Source organism: Cyprinus carpio, chromosome A17, assembly GCF_018340385.1.
Source record: "Cyprinus carpio isolate SPL01 chromosome A17, ASM1834038v1, whole genome shotgun sequence".
Classification (NCBI taxonomy): domain Eukaryota; kingdom Metazoa; phylum Chordata; class Actinopteri; order Cypriniformes; family Cyprinidae; genus Cyprinus; species Cyprinus carpio.
The window spans coordinates 8,550,904-8,569,601 of record NC_056588.1 but is presented as its reverse complement, the minus strand read 5'-3'; the positions used below and the strand labels follow the sequence as shown (position 1 = coordinate 8,569,601).

Here is an 18,698-nt window from a genome sequence, read left to right as displayed (position 1 = left end):
CATTTTGTATGATCCTTCTTATTTTAAAATTATTCACATTTTCACAGATTCTGCAAGGGGTTCCCAAACTTTTGCATGCCATATATACACCGGTACATCTCAATAAATTAGAATCTCGTGGAAAAGTTAATTTATTTCATTAATTCAACTCAAAACTGTGAAACTCGTATATTAAATAAATTCAGTGCACACAGACTGAAGTAGTTTAAGTCTTTGGTTCTTTTAATTGTGATAATTTTGGCTCACATTCAACAAAAACCCACCAATTCACTATCTCAACAAATTAGAATATGGTGACATGCCAATCAGCTAATCAACTCAAAAACACCTGCAAAGGTTTCCTGAGCCTTCAAAATGGTCTCTCAGTTTGGTTCACTAGGCTACATAATCATGGGGAAGACTGCTGATCTGACAGTTGTCCACAAGACAATCATTGACACCCTTCACAAGGGTAAGCCACAAACATTCATTGCCAAACCCTGCTGTATCACAAGAGGGTGGAAGGAAAAAGTGTGGAAGAAAAAAGCACAACCAACCGAGAGAACCGCAGCCTTATGAGGATAGACAAGCAAAATCGATTTGAAGTTTTTTGAAAACCAATGTCACTGCACCCGTTTACCAAGAAATTTTGAAGCACTTCATGCTTCCTTCTGCTGACCAGCTTTTTGAAGATGCTGATTTAATTTTCCAGCAGGATTTGGCACCTGCCCACACTGCCAAAAGCACCAAAAGTTGGTTAAATGACCATGGTGTTGGTGTGCTTGACTGGCCAGCAAACTCACAAGACCTGAACCCCAGAGAGAATCTATGGGGTATTGTCAAGAGGAAAATGAGAAACAAGAGACCAAAAAATGCTGATGAGCTGAAGACCACTGTCAAAGAAACCTGGGCTTCCATACCACCTCAGCAGTGCCACAAACTGATCACCTCCATGCCACCCCGAATTGAGGCAGTAATTAAAGTAATTTTTTTTGGTCTTATGAAGTATTCTAATTTGTTGAGATAGTGAATTGGTGGGTTTTTGTTAAACGTGAGCCAAAATCATCAAAATAAAAAAAATTAAAAAACAGACTTAAACTACTTCAGTCTATGTGCATTGAATTTATTTAATACTCAAGTTTCACAATTTGAGTTGAATTACTGAAATAAATGAACTTTTCCATGATATTCTAATTTATTGAGATGCACCTGTGTATATACATACATACATGGATGTATATTTAGCCTGCTGTAAATAAAGCTGTCTTAGCAGGGTTCCAATGTTGTTATCTAATTGTTGAAAAACGTATATTTACAGTTTTAATAATTTCATTTCAATTATCTTTTTTTTTATTCCAAAAACAGTGTTTTAGTTTACGATAATAATCCTGATACTCCTGATGTATATGCAAAATGATTTACAAATGAGGAAAACAAGAAGTCATTCATATAACTCGTATAATAACATACTAGTTTCAAGCCGCAGTCCACGGTTTCTAGCATCTTTTAGAATATATCATAAATGTTAGAACAGGGATAGATATTTCATAGGAAGTATATGTTAATATTTTCTCTTACAGTACCTTTGGTAGCAGGTTAAATGGTTGAGCTTAGTGAATGCAGTCAACACTAAAATTTAACTACCTTTGTGTTATATTAATCTCCGAATATAACAGGATCGTTCATTCTTTTTTAAGAAGATTTTGTATCAAAGGGGAATGCATTATGCTGTGTAGGTGCATAAAACTTCATGTTCAGAAGTGATAATGTCTAAGCACTTAAATATAATGAATGTGTCACACTTGTGTGTAGTTCACACCATGCAATCCCAGATATCACCTCAGAGATTCACCTTTGACACTCACATTTCACTTACACTAACAGCTCTCTGAATTCCCTTCATTGTGTGAACTATGAGGAGCTACTGAGCAAAGTCGTCAGTATCAGAGGTGAAGCCATCTCAATCAAAGTCCAAATATAGAAGATATGTTCAAGAAAGTACATGTACAGTTGCTAATATCTCAGCTATTTGACCACCTGTCAGTCCTGATAATGTGTATTATTAACACTTTTATTGAACCTTACAGATGTAATCGAATTAATGAGTTGAACTCGATGCTTTAGTCAGTTAAGCAGAACAATCAGGCCTACTGATATACCGAAATAATTGTCAAGTTTTTGGCATTACACTTTAATTCAGTTTTCATAGTTTCATAGTCAACGCAGTTTTAATCATATTATTCAGTGCTTTGAAAACAATGAAATATCATAACAAATGCGATAAGATAACAGGTAGGCTAATCTTAGTAAACACTCATGATATATTTATTATACACAACAAAAACAAACTAGGCATACTACTTATTTACATTATATATACCTCCAGTGCAGTATATTTATTATATATATATATATATATATATATATATATATATATATAATCTGAAATCACTGTAGCCATATCTAAATAAAAATAGCGCCACCACGTGGAAGAAAGGTGGATGTATACTTGTGTGTTTCTGTATTTTGGGAAAAAAGTCCTTAGATTTTTTGATCAATTACTGCAACCGTTGCTTCAGCTCTGAGCACATGGAATATTATATTGAACAAAGTAGGCATACTACTTATTTACATTATATATACCTCCAGTGCAGTATATTTATTAAAACCAAACGAATAGGATATTTCAGCAGGACTCAATAAAACATGTTATTCCCATGGAATAAAACTGAATTTTATTCCCATTGGCTCCAAGGGTTTATCTTCATCTTTTATGTTTTTAAACTCTTCCTCGTCTGTTGGAAAATCTCTGTTCTTTCAGAGGCAAACCTTCAGCGTCCACCTCATTCACCTGTAATCATTATAGAAGGACATCAATGATCAGTTTCACATTGGGAAATGAAGCTGTGGATGTTTTCCAGTAATAAAGAGAAACAGTCATGCACTTACTATGCGTATCGGTGAAAGCCGCTCCATTGGACTGTCTTCAGGAATAGACAGTACTGCATCACCGGGATCCATCATCTGACAAAGACAGATTTTTACTCTATGTTAGTTCTCATACATATTAGTACTTTGAATATTTTCTGATTTACATGGCCACCCCATGTTCCAACACTTCTCGGATTCCCCTGCTAAAAAGGACTAAAGTTGAGATGCAGTGGGGTGGACAAACATCAGCAGACAGATGAGAACAAGAGGATAAGCTCACCCTAAATGTTGCCTCCACTTCACCAGTGCTTCTCTTTCCACCAGGAAGCCAACCGTATGACCAGTGCTGGCAAAGACTAACCTCCAACACACACACTAGCATTAACAACTGGACCAGCACCCTTCCTTTCCACTCCATGCTAAAACTGAAACAAAGACATTTCATATAGTCAACACTGCACTCTCGAGTAAACAGTCATGATCTTTGGGTGGGTTGTTTAGTTGTAGTTAATATATTATCTCCAAGTTCAGATTCTTACAATAGGAAAAAAAAACCAGCGTTCAATCATTTGATTCTATAAATCAATTAAAACCCAATTATTAAGCTAAAACATTAATATGGTACCTCTCCACCAAAACCACAAAAAAAATACAAAAAGAACAAATTCAACACAATCAACCAAAAATTCTAACAATTTATGCAACAGATCCACAGAAACCATTCAAAACATGCACAGAAATACTATACTTTCTCTAAACAATGTAAATGTTCATGAAAAGGAAATCAAGTCTATTTTACTTTTAAGAGATTAAAGTGGTGGGTGAAAGTATACGGATATAATAAAGTTTGTTGTAACGTCTTATAAAAATGATGGTCAGCTAAGATTTCAAATATACATTTTGAGTTACTTGAATGTTTTCTTCTGTAAGTTTTAAGTCTAAACTGGCAAATGTATCACAATCTGTCTAGATATTCAGAAAACAATACAGAATTTTGATAGTAAAGAATGTCTTACCTGCTGTCTTTGTTCAAGATGAAGTGTGTTGTTCTTGGTCTCCTTTATACAGTCCTCCTAAAATGAGTTGTAATGTTATGTCGTCATCTGGAGACTCGCAACCACAGGTGCAGGTTTCTCTCTAATCCATGTTCTAATGCACACCTGGGGCTGGATTTCCAAAACTGAAAAATAACTGTCAGGGGGACCAGCTAATGGACCTGTTAACCCTGAGATAAATTAAATAATGCCTTTAAATGGTTCAAACAGACTCTCAGATGGCCACATCAACACACAGGGGAACAGATGAACTATATATAAAGGCCAAAAGAGGCAATGGATGTGTCAAACAGAGACTGAGTCATCTGACAGACAATCAAGTATTTTCTGGGGACTGTTTTTAAATAGACCTACATAAAAATATGTTAAAGAACTAACTAACTAACTGTTACATTTGGTAATTGTTTGCTCACAAACCTTTTTTATGTTCTCTATATGTCCACTTTTGATATAATATTTATTTATATGAAAAATTTAGGTCAATTAATTTTTATACACAAAAAAATTTAATGAAATTATTGTTGTTGTTTTATTAGTAATTTTTCTATAAGTAATGAATTGTATTTGTATATACACTAAAAGTTTGGGTTTAGTGTGATTTATTTTTATTTTTATGTTTCTGAGTGTAGTCCATTACCAAAGCTGCATTTATATAATGAAAAAGTAAGTAAAACACAAATATTGTGAAATATTATTACATTTTAAAATAACTGTTTTCAATTTTAATCGATTTTATTCCTGTGATGGCAAAGCTGAATTTTCAGCAGCCACATAATACTTCAGAAATCATTCTTCTAAAATGCTGATTTGGAAATAAAGAAATTTGTTTTAGGATTTATTTATTCTATTATTATTATTATTATTATTATTATTATTATTATTATTATTATTATTATTGTTCAAAAATATTTTGTAATATTACACATTTATTTTCTGCCACTTTTGATCAATTTAATGCATCCTTGATTAATAAACGTATCAATTTATTATTTTTTAATTTAATTGATCTCTATCGTAAAATAACAACAACATCATCATTCACAATTCAAACCTCTAACCATAGACATGGACAAATTTAAAATTTATTCATATGCATATACTATTTCAGTCCTTTTAAGGTATTCTATAGCATTTGTTTATACTTAGATTTTATTTTTTTTAGTCTTATTTTGTGAGAAACTCGATGTCAAATAACTCAAAATGACCCTTATTTTGAACTGAGGACCAGTATCCAAAACTACGACTTTTCCGGGGCGTGTAAGGAAAGTCCCGCGAGCTCGAGCTCCTAAACATGTCAAGCTGTCCACATGGTCGCCACTATAACGCGTTTATTGATGAAGCTATCGCATAACTAATAAAAACACACAGGTAATCATCTGCATGAACACATATTTCACATGTTGCGTAATTCCTGTGATGTATAGTGTTCGATAGGCACGTTTCAGGAATCTCTAGTGACATCACCTACGCTGCTCCCTTCCAGATTTCAGGGTATAATGAGATATCAGTATGGATGTTTTGCAAAGACCTTCTATCCCTGAAGACGCGGTCCAGTACCAGCTGTTTCTGGTTCATCCTGAATCATCAGAAACAGAAGCCCATGAGAGATTCCTCCAGCAGATCCTGCAAAACATCCTCGCTGAGCTCGCCCCTCTTCTCGTGCAGTACATCTGGCAGCATCAGCCCTTCAATCTAAGATACCACCCTGAGAAAGGTATATTTATGTATATCAATTATATATATGTGTGTGGTCTTAGTCACATGTATAGACTCTCCAAAATTGCATTTGAAACAAGACAATTATATGCAGAATGCATCTTCATTTACACTCCATAGGAGATGTGCCTGCGCACCTGGGCGGTGTTACTCAGTTCGGTGATAATGTGGAGGACGAATGGTTCATCGTCTACCTGCTCAAACACATCACACGCACCTTTAGTGATATAGCCGCTGTTGTCTGTGATAATGATGGACAGTTTCTTCTGATTGAAGCAGCTGAACACCTGCCAAAGTGGCTGGATCCTGACAGCAGTGAAAACAGGGTTAGTATTAGAAATTGTAATCGGTAATACGATGATCTTATCATGTTTTATTGGATACAGTAATACCGTGGTACTCCTTTAAGTACGTTAAAAAATACTTTTTTGTTTTTGTTTTTAAAGGTAAGGTTGAACTTGTTATCATCTGGAGGTGCATATATACTCTGTTCCCATTGGCTAATCAGTTTTTCTGTCTGGCCATATCTTTCTCAGGTGTTCCTGTACCGGGGAGAGCTGCACATATTACCCAACCGCACACATTCTGGAGAGGCTGGCTGGCCCAGAGACTCAGTGCCCACTGTGGCGCAGGCTCTAGAGGTGCTGCATTCACACACTGAGAGCTGTTTAGCCAAACAGCCCATATGCGCTGCTCTGACCAAGAGGCTTGATGGGTGAGAGTGACATTATTGTTTAAAATAAGTAATTACATTGTTTCTGTTTAAGCATTGCATCTTTATTTTAGGTTTTACTCAGTCGTTTGTGTATGTTTGTAGGTATCCAGATAAAATCCAGCAGAATTTCCACCGCGCCCACTGTTATGTGCCTGCGGGCATCGCTGTGGTGTTGTCTAAGAGGCCTGACCTTATAGCCCCTGCCGTGTCTGCTTTCTATCTGCGTGACCCTGTTGACCTCCAGGCCTGCCGAACTTTCCACACGTTTACCCCTGACACTAGAGTTATGACATCAGTAAGAAGCTGTCTAAATTTTGTTCGGAATTTATCTTTATAAGGGATACCGAGCCCAAACTTTTGAACAGTAGTTTAACCTGATGTAAGTTTTGAAAACTTCTCCTGTTCCCTTCCTCCTTTCCTGAAGGTAAAGTTTACTCACTGCTTGTACGCACAGCTGCAACAACAGAGTTTTGTTCCAGATCGGCGGAGTGGTTTCACGCTTCCTGTCCACTCTCATCCCCAGTACAGAGCTCATGAGCTGGGAATGAAACTGGTGAGTTCATGGCATGTGGTGTCTTGTTCTCCAGTCATGTATTCAGAGAGCTGACTATTAAATTGCAGATTTTCTCTTAAAGGGTGAGCATCTGTTTCTCCAAGTATTTTACCATTGGATTTCTTAATATGCTCATAAATACGATTTTCCACGTAAAACATTTTTTTTCTGTTCATGTCTAAGGCTCATGGATTTGAAATCCTGTGCTCCAAGAGTGGACAGTCCTCCTCAGAGAAAGAGGCTTCAGTCAGCAGTAACCCACTGTGGAGAGGCTTTTTAGATAGTCTCAAAAAGAATGGATACTTTAAGGTAGGAAAGAGTTTGTGTTCAAAATACTGAAATGAAGCAGATGATGCAAAGATTCCTTTGCCTGAGAGAAAAATGTAATAAAACATAAACACCTCTTTCATCTGATCTGTGTGTGTATTTTTGTGAATCCAGGGTGAACTAGAAGGATCTGTTCGATACAAAGACCTAATGACATCAGCAGAGAGTTTCTTCAGACAGTCTGTAACCAGCACTCACCGGTGAGAGTGACTTTTTCATTGTCACACAGGGCCTGAATTTCGGAGGGGGGGGCAGGGGGAGGTTAATTTAAGGGGGGAGTTAGGGTATTTTTTTTAATGACACACTGCAGCAGGTTTATTTAGGTTGCTGTCTCTTTAAGACCTCATGCACGGATCAAACTTTTACACAATTTTTGTTTCTCAACTGTTTACATTAACTTAATAGCCTGTATACCGACAATGTTTAGTATAAATCTACTGTTTACATGAATACTCATCAAGACATACGTCTGTATGTGCGCGCTTTAGGTGTGTGAGGCGGCTCACAGAAAAGGCCTCACAGTCACAGAGCGTGCAAGTACTGAATTGAGCACTTGAATGTTTAAAATTGTAAGACTCAAAAGTACGTGCAAATGATACATTCCGTCATCTAGTGCGAGCGTCTTTCAGGTTGAAATATTTGCGGGAATTTCCTGTGTTACAAGCACGGAACCTACAGGAATCAGTAGAATTATGCGTAATCCCGCGCCGAAATTCAAGCCGTCACAGTTCAAAATCAGGTTTAATCTGTGTGGAAATGCAGTATGTGTTGTTGAAAAGTTTGGGGTCAGTACGAAATTAATACGTTTTTTAGTCAGCAAGGATGTAGTAAATTGGTCAAAAGTTACGGCAAGACTTTTTATAATGTTACAAAGGATTTCTGTTTCAAATAAATGCTCTTCTTTTGAAAAAATATATTGCAGTTTCCATAAAACATTAAACAACTGATAGCACAACTGTTTTCAACATTGACAATAATAAGAAATGTTTCTTTAGCGCCAACTTAGCATATTAGAATGATTTCTGAAGGACTATGTGACAGAACATTTATGTTGAATTGTAATAATATTTCAAAATATAGCTGTTTACTGTATTTTTATCAAATAAATGCAACCTTGGTGAGCATAAAAGACATGTAAATAAAAAATCTTACTGACGCCTGATTTTTCAACTGTCTCGTGTTACTCTTTTTCAAGCCTTGCTATTCAAAATCCTGGTCAAGAGATGTTGAAAGTCTTGGAGGACACCTCTTACAGTTTGGAAGATCTAAAAAATCAAGAGGCACATCTACCACCAGAGGACAGTATGTACCATTTTATCTGAGATTGCTTTCTGTGCTTTCTGCACATATTGACATCAAATATTGAGACTAATCTAGCACAGTTTTTTTCCACTGCTTTTGCTGAAAGCAAATCTAGCTTGTGAGTTTAGCACAAAAATGATTTCTGTCTTCTCTGAATTCTCTCAATCTCCCTCTGTAGGTGATGCGTGGTTAGACATCTCACCTCAGGAGCTGGAGAGGCTGCTCGAGGAGAGAGGAGGTCGAGGGGTGAGCGATGGCACTTGCAAAACAGCACAACCTGATGAGGAGGTTCAGGAGGAAGAAGCTGGCTACAGTCTGATAGCTGTAACACAAGGCATGAAGAACTTCATCAATGCCATGTCCTCTCATGAAGGAGCTGAAATACCCAGGTAATGATATTCCATCTGAATAATTGTCAATACTCCAGTTATTATTATACCACCGTAATAATTTATGTATTTCTTTTTCCCACATTGTGTTTCAGTTCTTGCTTGGCTCAGCCCTTCAGCTTTGATCCAGATGCAGTAACCAGTGCACTTGATAGACTTCTAGGTGAGTTTGATTTTCAGTGATATTAGATCTAAATCAATCCCACTTTTGAAAAATATTTTAGTTTTATATTTTTTTTGTCAAAGCCAGTTATTTATTTTTTTTAAACTGAACACTTTGTAATTTTATTTAGAAATAAAATGTTTGTCTATTTTCATGCCCAATTTAATTGCCTGCACTAGTGGTTGACTGATATAGATTTTTTTGATTGTCGATATCTGCTGAAATCTTGTATACAATATCACAGAGTTTAATTTAAAATAGTTAAAACACTTTCAAAACAATTGTTGAAACGAAATTCATATTTATTAAACATTAAAATGTACTAAATTAGGAATAATTTGAAAATGAATACATTTGAAAACAATAATTAAAAAAATATTTAAAAAATAAATCTGTAAAATAAACATTTATTCATAAAACAGCTTATTTATTCTGTCTATTATCCTATTTTAATATTTTAAACAAATTATTAAAAAATATATACCAACACTGAATGCTGGCGGTAGTTAAGAAAGTATTCAAACATTACTAGTAATAGAAAAGCAAATGTTGGAATAGTTTTTCCTACAGTATAATGTCTTTTCTTTATTTAACAGTTCTGTTTAATATTTTAACAGAGACCGTAAACTAATGAAGGTGGAGAATTTGAGCTCTATGCGCGTATGTTCTCACTGCGGTCAAAATAACCACCAAAATGTCCCACTTCTGATTTATTGGCCAAATGGAAAAACCTGATAAATATCAGCAGACACATCAGTCTTGTGGATATATCGGTCAACTACTAATCTGCACTAACCAGTGAGCACTAATAATTTGCACTTCATGTTTTACAGGAAGTAAGGATGAAGAGTTAGACTCTGATGACTTTGAGGATGATGATGAAGAGGACGACAATGATGTCGATGAGGATGAAGGAGTGCAGAATTGCGAGTCTCAGGAGCAGGCGGGTGCAGAGGCACTGGACAATCTGAGGAAATACATGGATGAAATGGACCAGGAACTGCAAAGCACAAATATTGGCAGAAGTTTTACACTGAATAACAGAGTGAGTCTCCACAGATGTTGTTTATCCTGTGCACGTAACCTTGTGAAAACTTTTATTTGATGTATTTATTCTTCCCTTTCCTTATAGGCCAGTAATAAAGCAGATGCATCTAAAAGCTCTTTGGCCGAATTGGGGTCAGAGCTTGTTGAGGAAGAAATTCAGCCACTTGATGTGGATCTCAACCTGGTTTCAAATTTACTAGAGTCTCTCGCTTCTCAGGCAGGGCTTGCTGGGCCTGCATCTAACCTTCTGCAGAGTCTTGGCATCCACATCCCGCCTGATGCAGATCAATCCTGATATGTCAAATTGAAGTGGGAAAAATCAACTCCCAGAGACTTATCACGCACTCAGCATTCCTTCACCTAGTGCACATCAGCAGTTTCTCTATCAGATGGCTATATTTATGGTGTTCTGTTCCACACCCAGTACTGAATTGTGAATTGTTACATCCCAGCATTGGTGTTGCCTTCAACACAGAGCACTTCCATACAAAAAACTAACTGGGAAATTTCTTCTCTTAGAAATTGTTTATCATGTTGTTCTCAATTAAATATTACTTTATCTTTTTGAATAAAGATGTTTTTCTAGGATGTTTCATTAATTACGATTATGTAATTATTTTTTTTTTTTAGATTAATCAAACCAATAAGTTTGCACTACAACAGAAAATATGAGCTACAGCTATCTATAGGAGAAAAAGAATAGGGATATTTCACAATGCTTATCTATGCTGGAATTACTGATAAACTAAAACAAACTGCATGCTCATGTAACATTAACCACGGTTTACAGATAAATCAATCATGACTGATTAGATGCAAAGCCTCAACGCTCTGATGCTGAACTTTTTTAACCTCAAGATTCTCACTCGGGCAGACTTTGGCCTATGCTGGTAACAATAGAAAATGGGTACAGTAGTAGGATCTTTTGTGATCTGTATCTGCGTCAAGTACTGCTTCCATCGTAAAGAAAAGGTGCTGGAAATGTGATAATTATATTTATACCAAAATATGACAAGAAAAACTGAAACACTTGGGAATTTGGTTTAGTCATGCGAAAGCCTCATCAATATGTTTTATTTGCTCCAAACATTAACAATAATACTGTAGTTTGTACTGTATATTAGGAGCTAAATAAAAACATGAGTCACAGGTTTTCTATTTGAACAATGTATATCACTACTGTGCGTTGCACTTTAAAGCTGGGATTTCTACAAACCATCCATTTTAACAGTGAAGGCTCCTCTGGTCTATGTAAGGTTATTTTAAGGTGAATGGCATACTTGGGTAAATCTCACAAAGCTTGTCAAGAACATGCTTGGATCATATTTCACCCTCATATTTTGCATTAAACATTAAGCAATTTTAGGGCCTTTAAGGTTTATTATTTTTGCATTGCTGTAATCAGTATTAAGAATTGTGGTTTAGGATATACCCTAAAGGTCCTAAAAAGGTTTACACTTCTTTATGCAAAAAGTATAATTTTTTCTTTCTCAGAACTTCCAGCTGATATATAGAAATAATAGTCTGTACAAAAAAGCTGTTCAGAGAAACCTATATTTTACCTTTATAATTTAAATCCAGAACTTAAGTATCAGCTCCTTCATGAAAACACCCCATTTGTAGGATGTGTGTCTTAGTTGTATCGTAGTTTCAGTGCAAGTGAAGACAGAAGTCGCACATCAGTGCTTGCTGGTAGTATTACCATATTAATTATAATTAGCATATATGAGGCTGTCATGTCTATAAATTAAGTTCTAATACTGTTATTATCAATCATGGTATCAGGTATTTGATTGGTTACTCTACATAAACTGTTTTCCTCTTCAGAATGATCTACATTCTGATTGGTTCGTGTGTCCTATAGTAGACTGAACAGGGGTAGGACCAGCCCTCTGGTCGCATGCAGCACAGCTGCTGGGAGAGCAGAAAAATACAGCGCCGTTACATCCACAAAGAGAAGCTGTACAGCACCCAGCAGTAACATCCCGAGCATGTATCCCAGAAACAGCAGACTGTGCCAGTTGCCATAAATCAGTGCCTTTGGTCCATCAGGGTGCAAAACACATAGGAACCCTAATAAGAGGGTACGTGTCACTGTCAGAGTGTAGTAAAGGTCAAAGGTCGAGGTATGGCCTCGCTCCATTTGGGAGACTTTGGCTAGCCAGGCAAGAGAGAGGCTGTGGAGGACAAGGCTGAGGGGAGAGAAGACATACTCCAGCGGCTCCATCGCATGAAGTCCTTTACATGCTGAAAAAACAAAAATAATTGCAATTAATGACATTAAAAAACTGCCTTTTCCTCTTTACAGATATTTGAAGCAATCATGCACTGATGAAAAAACTGATATATAAGCCATTTTTAATTAGAAATTAAACATGAACAGTGTACCTGTGACAGTGACTGAGGCGAAAGTGAGCACAGTCAGAAGGCAGGAGACATGGATGGAGCCTGGCATACTCAGTGCAAACAGGTGACTCAAGCTCACACTGACCATTGGGAGGAAACGGGCGATTAGCAGGTACAGGCCAGAGTGGGAATAGGCTTCAGCCCATATGGCCAGAATGCACTGGATGCTCCCACAGATCGCCGGCACAAACAAACGCTCACCCAGCCTCAGTGAAAAAGGCTTGAGGTGGATCAGACCCACACCGTGCAAAGCTAGCAGTGCCAGGAGATTTAAAAATACCTGATTGGAAGGAAGCAAAAGCAAAAGGAAGTTCAACATGGCTTAAATCACACTGGAGATTAAAACTTGATACACAGTGTCATAAATGCTCAGAGAGTTTTCATTGTGTACCTAACAAAACCAAAGTAAAAAAAAAAGGAAAATATAAAAATAAAAGTCGAGCCAATGCAGATTGTGAGATTGCATAGAAAATCTGGGAAAATCTAATTTAAACCTGGAAATAAACAGATTTAAACAGAGGTTTAAGATTTTAAAATGATGAAACATTATATATATATATATTTGACCTCACTGTAGACATAAATTTTAACTCAAATCCTTCATTTGTCAACTTCTAATATTCCGTTTGCATCTTAAACACATAGCCTGCCATAACATTCAAACAAAAACAGTAAAATGATCCACCAGTTTATAGCCCTAGTCATATGTAGCACACTTAATGATTATTCAGAGAGCTGCCCAGACTTGTTTTTAACACCCTTCAAACAATCTATGTACACAATGAGATATACTTAACACTGATCCTATGATATATATGCACATTACTCTTTAGGACTTCACATAATGGTCCATTTGACATAATTCTTACATAATACACCTGGACATCTCATGTTTGAATGGAAAATTTTCCACTGAATAGCAACTTTGCTGATAGAAATATACTGTGTGACTTTAGAAAACATGGAATGTAGCAGAAGTTATGTAGAAGCATGTAGAAGTTGTATGGACCATTTATATGCTTTTTTGACGATATCAGAGCTTCCCTTTAATTTTCATTGTGTAAAACAGCAGCTTAAATATACTGCAAAATTTTTTTGAAAAATGACAGAATTGTTTATATTCTTTTAAGTTTTGCCTTAAAAAATCTCATCTTTTCAACTGAATTAAATTAGATACTTTAAAACCAGTCTTATTTTATTGAGATTTTATTATAGATTCTGCAGATTCTGCTATAGTTTCTATTATTTTAAATCAGTTTTTATTTTTATATTTTCCTTTTTTTTTTTACTTTGTTAAAGTTTTAGTAATTTTGTTGTGTTTCAGTCATTTTAATTTTTTCAATTATTCAGTTTTAGTGATTTTATACAGAATTTTAAACTATAATTTTTATTTATTTATTTAAAGTAACAAAAACTTTAATGGTTTTAGTTTTAGTTAAAGGTGCAGTAGAAGATCTTGGAAAATGCGAACTGAAAACGAACGTCCCACCCTCCCTGCAATCGCTGTCCAAAGCCACGCCCCCTGAAGGCATATACGCTCACAGACAGAATACCAGAGACAGCATTATTTACTACAATAGGCTACATCAGCGGTTCCCAATTCCAGTCCTCGGACTAAACGTTTTGATTGGATGGACAATTCTTGGTCCTATGCCTTCCACAGAATATATAAATACAGATAAATAAATTTAAACCACTTAATTTAATGATTGCTTTCGGGATGTGAAGAGACTTTCAACTAGCATAACAAAAAATTTTCTGAAGACAATCACCTACTGCACCTTTAACTATAATAACCCTGTTTCAAACTGCCCAGAGCTTTCTGCACTTACCCCAAATGCATTAGAAAGCCAGGAAAATCCTCTGATAATTAGTTTTATAAGGCAGCTTTAAAATCTGCATGTTAAAGATCATAAAAGTGACAAATAACTGATAAAGATGTAGCTGTGTGGGCAAAGTACCTGCATGAATGCAAGTGGCACCGCATAAGGATAGTGATACTGGGGAAGGAAGATCCTGCTTACAAAACTGTGTAGATTATCTGCCAGAGCATACACAATCACAGCCACCAGGGCCGCGATGCCCAGCAGAAGTGGCACCAGAGGTTTACACACTTCATACACACAAACTCTCAAAGCATGCGGCGTATGCATCTGCCACCATGCCGAACTGAAACACACGGACAGACAGTACATTGATTAAGCCTAAATATAGTAATTTTTACCCCTAAATCTAAGAATATCACATTAAAGGAACTGAAGTAATATAATGGCATAATCTCACAAGCATTAATGACAAAGATGTTCATTTATGGTTACTGTTCGCAGCACATTAACAAGCAACAATTAATAATAACAAAAAATAACAAATAATCTTTCTCATCAAAAAATTCATTCACAAACAAATAAAAAAAATTCTCACCATCTGGACACCAGATTTTGCCAGGGGTCCATACTAGTGGTCCACCCACCCCAGGACCGGTGAAGTAGAATATGGTTTTTGATTTTAACCCCTTTACAGCATCAGGGCTTGGAGGACAGAACTACCTGCACACAAGCCAAACATTGTCACAAAAAAAAAAAAAAATTATCAAACAAAAAAAAAAATTATATATATATATATATATATATATATATATATATATATACTATATATATATATATATATATATATATATATATACATATATATATATAATAAAAAATTGTCACAATCACTATTACAAACAAAAGTCTTCTAATATAGATTTTAGAAATATATGAAATATATATATTTTTTATCAGTAAATCAAAAGCAGCATAAATAGGCTATCAAGGAATACACTGACCATTATTTTTGCCCAATGTAATCTTCATTTCAGCCATTAACACAAAAAACGTTGCTATATGTCTTGTTTTGTCCTGTAATAAGTCATGAAAATTAGTATTGTATGAAAAACACAAAATCCAAAATCTTCTTTAAACATTTAAACTTTTTTATAGAAAATATGAAAAAAATAAACAAAATAAAATAAAACAACATAACAAAATATAAAAAAAACATTAAAAAAAAAATAATCCAATAATCAAAAAAAAATTTTTTTCTTTTTTTTCTGTTTTACTGCACAAAATAGAATCAAAACAAGTAAAAAAAATAGATAGACCAACTCACATCGTTTTATCGTCATGAGATCTTGTTATTCCACCACGGACTGACTAAAACCTGTTCACTCTCAATGACGGACAAGCACGAGTGAACTTTGACCCCCTCACCCTGAGAGGTAAAAATACGAATTATTTGAACGAACTGTCGTCGATGAGAGGTTTTCTTTCACCCATTTGTCTGTGGCCATTCAAATCTATTTATCCTGGATTTAGTCCTTCCGTTTCCCCTCTCTCTAGTATATTGAGCACATATATCTGTACCTGCGATAGACTCCGGAGGACAAGCAGAGTTAATGATTGAATACGTCACCTCGCAGCATGAACGCGCATCAGGTTGCTTGGTAAATATTTTCTTATTGCCGAAGCAGTTATGTTGTTGTGCACCACACACACACACACACACACACACACACACACACACACACACACACAATTAACCCAGCAGGTGATTAAAAGTTTGAATGTTGTAAGCTGTTAAAATATATTGTGTAGAAGGAGAATAAAGGCTTCATCTAAAATGCTCTGGAACCTCCAAAATGTATAGCTTTACTCATGCTGTTGTTAACTTAAGAGGATTCCCTTCTTGTTTTTTTATTGGATAAATAATTAAGTGGTATACTTATAAATATAAAACAGACAGAAGAAGGGCCAAAATTTTCCGTATGATGCCATATGCATATGACAGTCACCCCTCCCCCACATATAAACTTTATTACTTTGATAACCAGACATTTGTTATGGTACTAACTAAAGCATAAATACACATTCCACAAATATATAGAAAAAATAAGGATATGACATTTTAAAGCTCAGGTATGCAAATCAAAGCAATTGTATACAAACCATGCATTCAACACAATTTGTTCTTGTACACATTACAAGAACACATTTTCACTAGTTATTTCTATTTATTCACTGAATAAATTGTCCAAAACCAAGACATGACTACACAGACAGCATCTGTGGAAAAAGGAGACTTTATAAAGGTAGATAAAGCCATCTCACAAATTGAGTTTGGATGTGGCGTCCTACCTTCATATACTATGAGTGACTAAACTTGAGTGACTCACCTTAACCATCACAGGATGCAACTACGGTCTGTTTTAGGTGTTTAAATGAACAGGGATTCTTTTATGTTATGCTTGAAAGTTAATATTGCTTCCAGTTTGAACTATGATAAAATGAATGCATTACAACAGCGTAAATAAAACATCTGTTAGGTCCCTGATTAATTACTAAAAATACGACAAACATTTCTGTCTGAATGGCTAGCAGCTGGATCCACAGAATAAATGGAGAAATGTACTGAGGGCACACAAGCACATTATATCCATGACAGGTGGGTGAGAATCATGGAACAGACAGTCAATGCATCACCATGGCAACCCAGCACTTATTAATCAGGTCAAATATCAATGAGAACATACCGATATGGTGACATCATAGTACTGTGGAATGGCACAGTGATGGTGGGTCAATAAAAGAAAGGACATTCCCCCCAAGTCATTATTTACTCACCCTTATGTCATTCCAAATATTCTAGAAAAATTCTTTTTTTTGTTCCATTTGGGCTATATGAGATAGTATTTTTGTAGCTAGAATATACACTACCCATTAAGTTTAATTAAGAATTGTAATGTTTTTGTAAAGAAGTCTCTAATGCTCACCAAGGCTTAATTTATTTGATCAAAAATACATTAGAATTTAAAAAGAACTGTTTACTATTTTAAAAAGTAATTTATTCCTGTGATGGCAAAGCTGAATTTTCAGGACTTTTTGATCCTTCAGAAATCATTCTAATATTCGGATTTAGTACTCAATTATTATCAAATTATTGTTGGTGTTTAAATATTAATAATGGTTCTCATTATTATCAATGTTGAAAACTGATTCCTGCTGCTTAATATTTTTGTGGGAACAGTGATGCATTCTTTGATGAATACAAATAGATCAAAAGAACAGCATATAAATGTCTTTACTGTCACCTTTGATCAATTTAATGCATCCTTGTTGAATTCATTCTTTTTCTTTTTTTTTCTAAGCTTACTTAGCCCAAACTTTTGAATGATATTGTATCACGATTTGCAAAAAAAAAGCAGCACAACTGTTTTCTACATTGATAATAATCAGAACTGCTTATTGGGCACCAAATCAGCATATTAGAATGATTTCTGAAGGATCATATGACACTGAAGTAAGGCATAATTGACGACGGGCCGTTGAATTATTAGAAAAAACTCCGCTTCGCGTCGTGTCCGCATCATCACCTCGGGTGTGCATTATTTTTCTAATAATTAAACGGCCAGGCCGGAGTCAATTATTCCGCTTATACTACGGTTACCACACCTCAAGACATCGATCAGATGATATATTTAAAGGGATTCGTCCGGTTTTTGTACTTAAATCGCTATTGTAAGTAGGACTATTTCTTCTGCGTCTCATCTAGTGCCTCTTTTGCTAGTTCCAGCTGGCAATGGAGGCTTGAACCGTTGATAGCATTCTAATGCAGTTATTAATGAAGTTATTAGAGAGCGAGAGAAACAGAGACACACAAAGAGAGAAAGAGAGAGAGATCTTGTCTGAATTAGGCTAACTTACCTCTTTGCGTCTCTAAACAGCGTGTCTCCTCGCTAGTGAGAAATGTCATGTGTAGCCTTTAAGTTGCTACACTATATAGGCTAACTGATAAAATCGTCAGGGCAGCGCTGACAACACTTTTTGTGCAAACTGCGTGACCGTTATTACTGTTAACTATGCAAAGTGATATGGAACTGTAATGCGGTCAGGAGAGTTGCCTGGAACTACGTTCGCCGTGCGTTTCCCAGAAAATAATTGCACACCTCAGAACGTTCGTCAGCCAATCAGATTCAAGCATTCAACCCTGTAGTCTAAAAGAAATGGCTGCTGGAAATTTAACTTTGCACAGGAATCAATTACATTTTAAAATATATTAAAATGGAAAACAATTTGTA

General features: G+C 35.6%; 3 protein-coding genes across 7 annotated transcripts; 1 reads left to right on the top strand and 2 right to left on the bottom strand.

Annotated features, from left to right (window-relative positions):
* Positions 1–2,609: 2,609 nt before the first annotated feature.
* LOC109053713 (progonadoliberin-3) lies at positions 2,610–4,425 on the bottom strand. Of its 2 annotated transcripts, none has more exons than XM_019071035.2 (4): positions 3,927–4,425; positions 3,191–3,335; positions 2,929–3,003; positions 2,610–2,830 (listed from the first exon to the last, which is right to left on the bottom strand). In XM_019071035.2, the coding sequence occupies exons 2-4, from the start codon at positions 3,326–3,328 to the stop codon at positions 2,759–2,761; spliced, it is 285 nt and encodes a 94-aa protein (XP_018926580.1). In that variant the 5' UTR covers positions 3,329–3,335; positions 3,927–4,425; the 3' UTR covers positions 2,610–2,758. The 2 variants fall into 2 exon arrangements, with proteins under 2 accessions (XP_018926580.1, XP_018926581.1); XM_019071036.2 differs by having other exon boundaries at positions 3,191–3,329; positions 3,927–4,424.
* Positions 4,426–5,177: 752 nt separating this feature from the next.
* Positions 5,178–10,776, top strand: LOC109058650 (protein ecdysoneless homolog). The gene is made up of 13 exons (XM_042773851.1): positions 5,178–5,333; positions 5,449–5,679; positions 5,802–6,007; positions 6,218–6,396; positions 6,499–6,691; positions 6,821–6,949; positions 7,133–7,258; positions 7,391–7,476; positions 8,472–8,578; positions 8,757–8,967; positions 9,063–9,130; positions 9,964–10,175; positions 10,263–10,776. Exons 2-13 carry the CDS (start codon positions 5,475–5,477, stop codon positions 10,470–10,472), a joined length of 1,932 nt encoding a protein of 643 aa, XP_042629785.1. The 5' UTR covers positions 5,178–5,333; positions 5,449–5,474; the 3' UTR covers positions 10,473–10,776.
* Positions 10,777–11,214: 438 nt separating this feature from the next.
* On the bottom strand, positions 11,215–18,477 carry LOC109052959. Of its 4 annotated transcripts, none has more exons than XM_042773852.1 (7): positions 18,325–18,477; positions 15,734–15,835; positions 15,411–15,483; positions 15,005–15,129; positions 14,545–14,752; positions 12,566–12,863; positions 11,215–12,424 (listed from the first exon to the last, which is right to left on the bottom strand). In XM_042773852.1, exons 4-7 carry the CDS (start codon positions 15,034–15,036, stop codon positions 12,036–12,038), a joined length of 927 nt encoding a protein of 308 aa, XP_042629786.1. In that variant the 5' UTR covers positions 15,037–15,129; positions 15,411–15,483; positions 15,734–15,835; positions 18,325–18,477; the 3' UTR covers positions 11,215–12,035. The 4 variants fall into 4 exon arrangements, with proteins under 4 accessions (XP_042629786.1, XP_042629788.1, XP_042629787.1 ...); XM_042773854.1 differs by having other exon boundaries at positions 15,005–15,125; XM_042773853.1 differs by lacking the exon at positions 18,325–18,477 and having other exon boundaries at positions 15,734–16,982.
* Between the last annotated feature and the right edge of the window lie 221 nt (positions 18,478–18,698).

What these genes read in the sequence shown, in the direction of transcription:
- LOC109053713 (XM_019071035.2), bottom strand. Translation starts at nt 3,328, where the DNA reads ATGGAGTGGAAAGGAAGGGTGCTGGTCCAGTTGTTAATGCTAGTGTGT. An exon ending in AAGTGGAGGCAACATTTAGG is followed by an intron (nt 3,004 to 3,190) that starts GTGAGCTTATCC and finishes TGTCTTTGTCAG; the next exon opens with ATGATGGATCCCGGTGATGC. An exon ending in GGCTTTCACCGATACGCATA is followed by an intron (nt 2,831 to 2,928) that starts GTAAGTGCATGA and finishes TAATGATTACAG; the next exon opens with GTGAATGAGGTGGACGCTGA.
- LOC109058650 (XM_042773851.1), top strand. Translation starts at nt 5,475, where the DNA reads ATGGATGTTTTGCAAAGACCTTCTATCCCTGAAGACGCGGTCCAGTAC. An exon ending in CTGACCAAGAGGCTTGATGG is followed by an intron (nt 6,397 to 6,498) that starts GTGAGAGTGACA and finishes GTATGTTTGTAG; the next exon opens with GTATCCAGATAAAATCCAGC. An exon ending in ACACTAGAGTTATGACATCA is followed by an intron (nt 6,692 to 6,820) that starts GTAAGAAGCTGT and finishes CCTTTCCTGAAG; the next exon opens with GTAAAGTTTACTCACTGCTT.
- LOC109052959 (XM_042773852.1), bottom strand. Translation starts at nt 15,036, where the DNA reads ATGGACCCCTGGCAAAATCTGGTGTCCAGATG. An exon ending in CAAAATCTGGTGTCCAGATG is followed by an intron (nt 14,753 to 15,004) that starts GTGAGAATTTTT and finishes CGTGTGTTTCAG; the next exon opens with TTCGGCATGGTGGCAGATGC. An exon ending in CGCCTCAGTCACTGTCACAG is followed by an intron (nt 12,425 to 12,565) that starts GTACACTGTTCA and finishes TTGTTTTTTCAG; the next exon opens with CATGTAAAGGACTTCATGCG.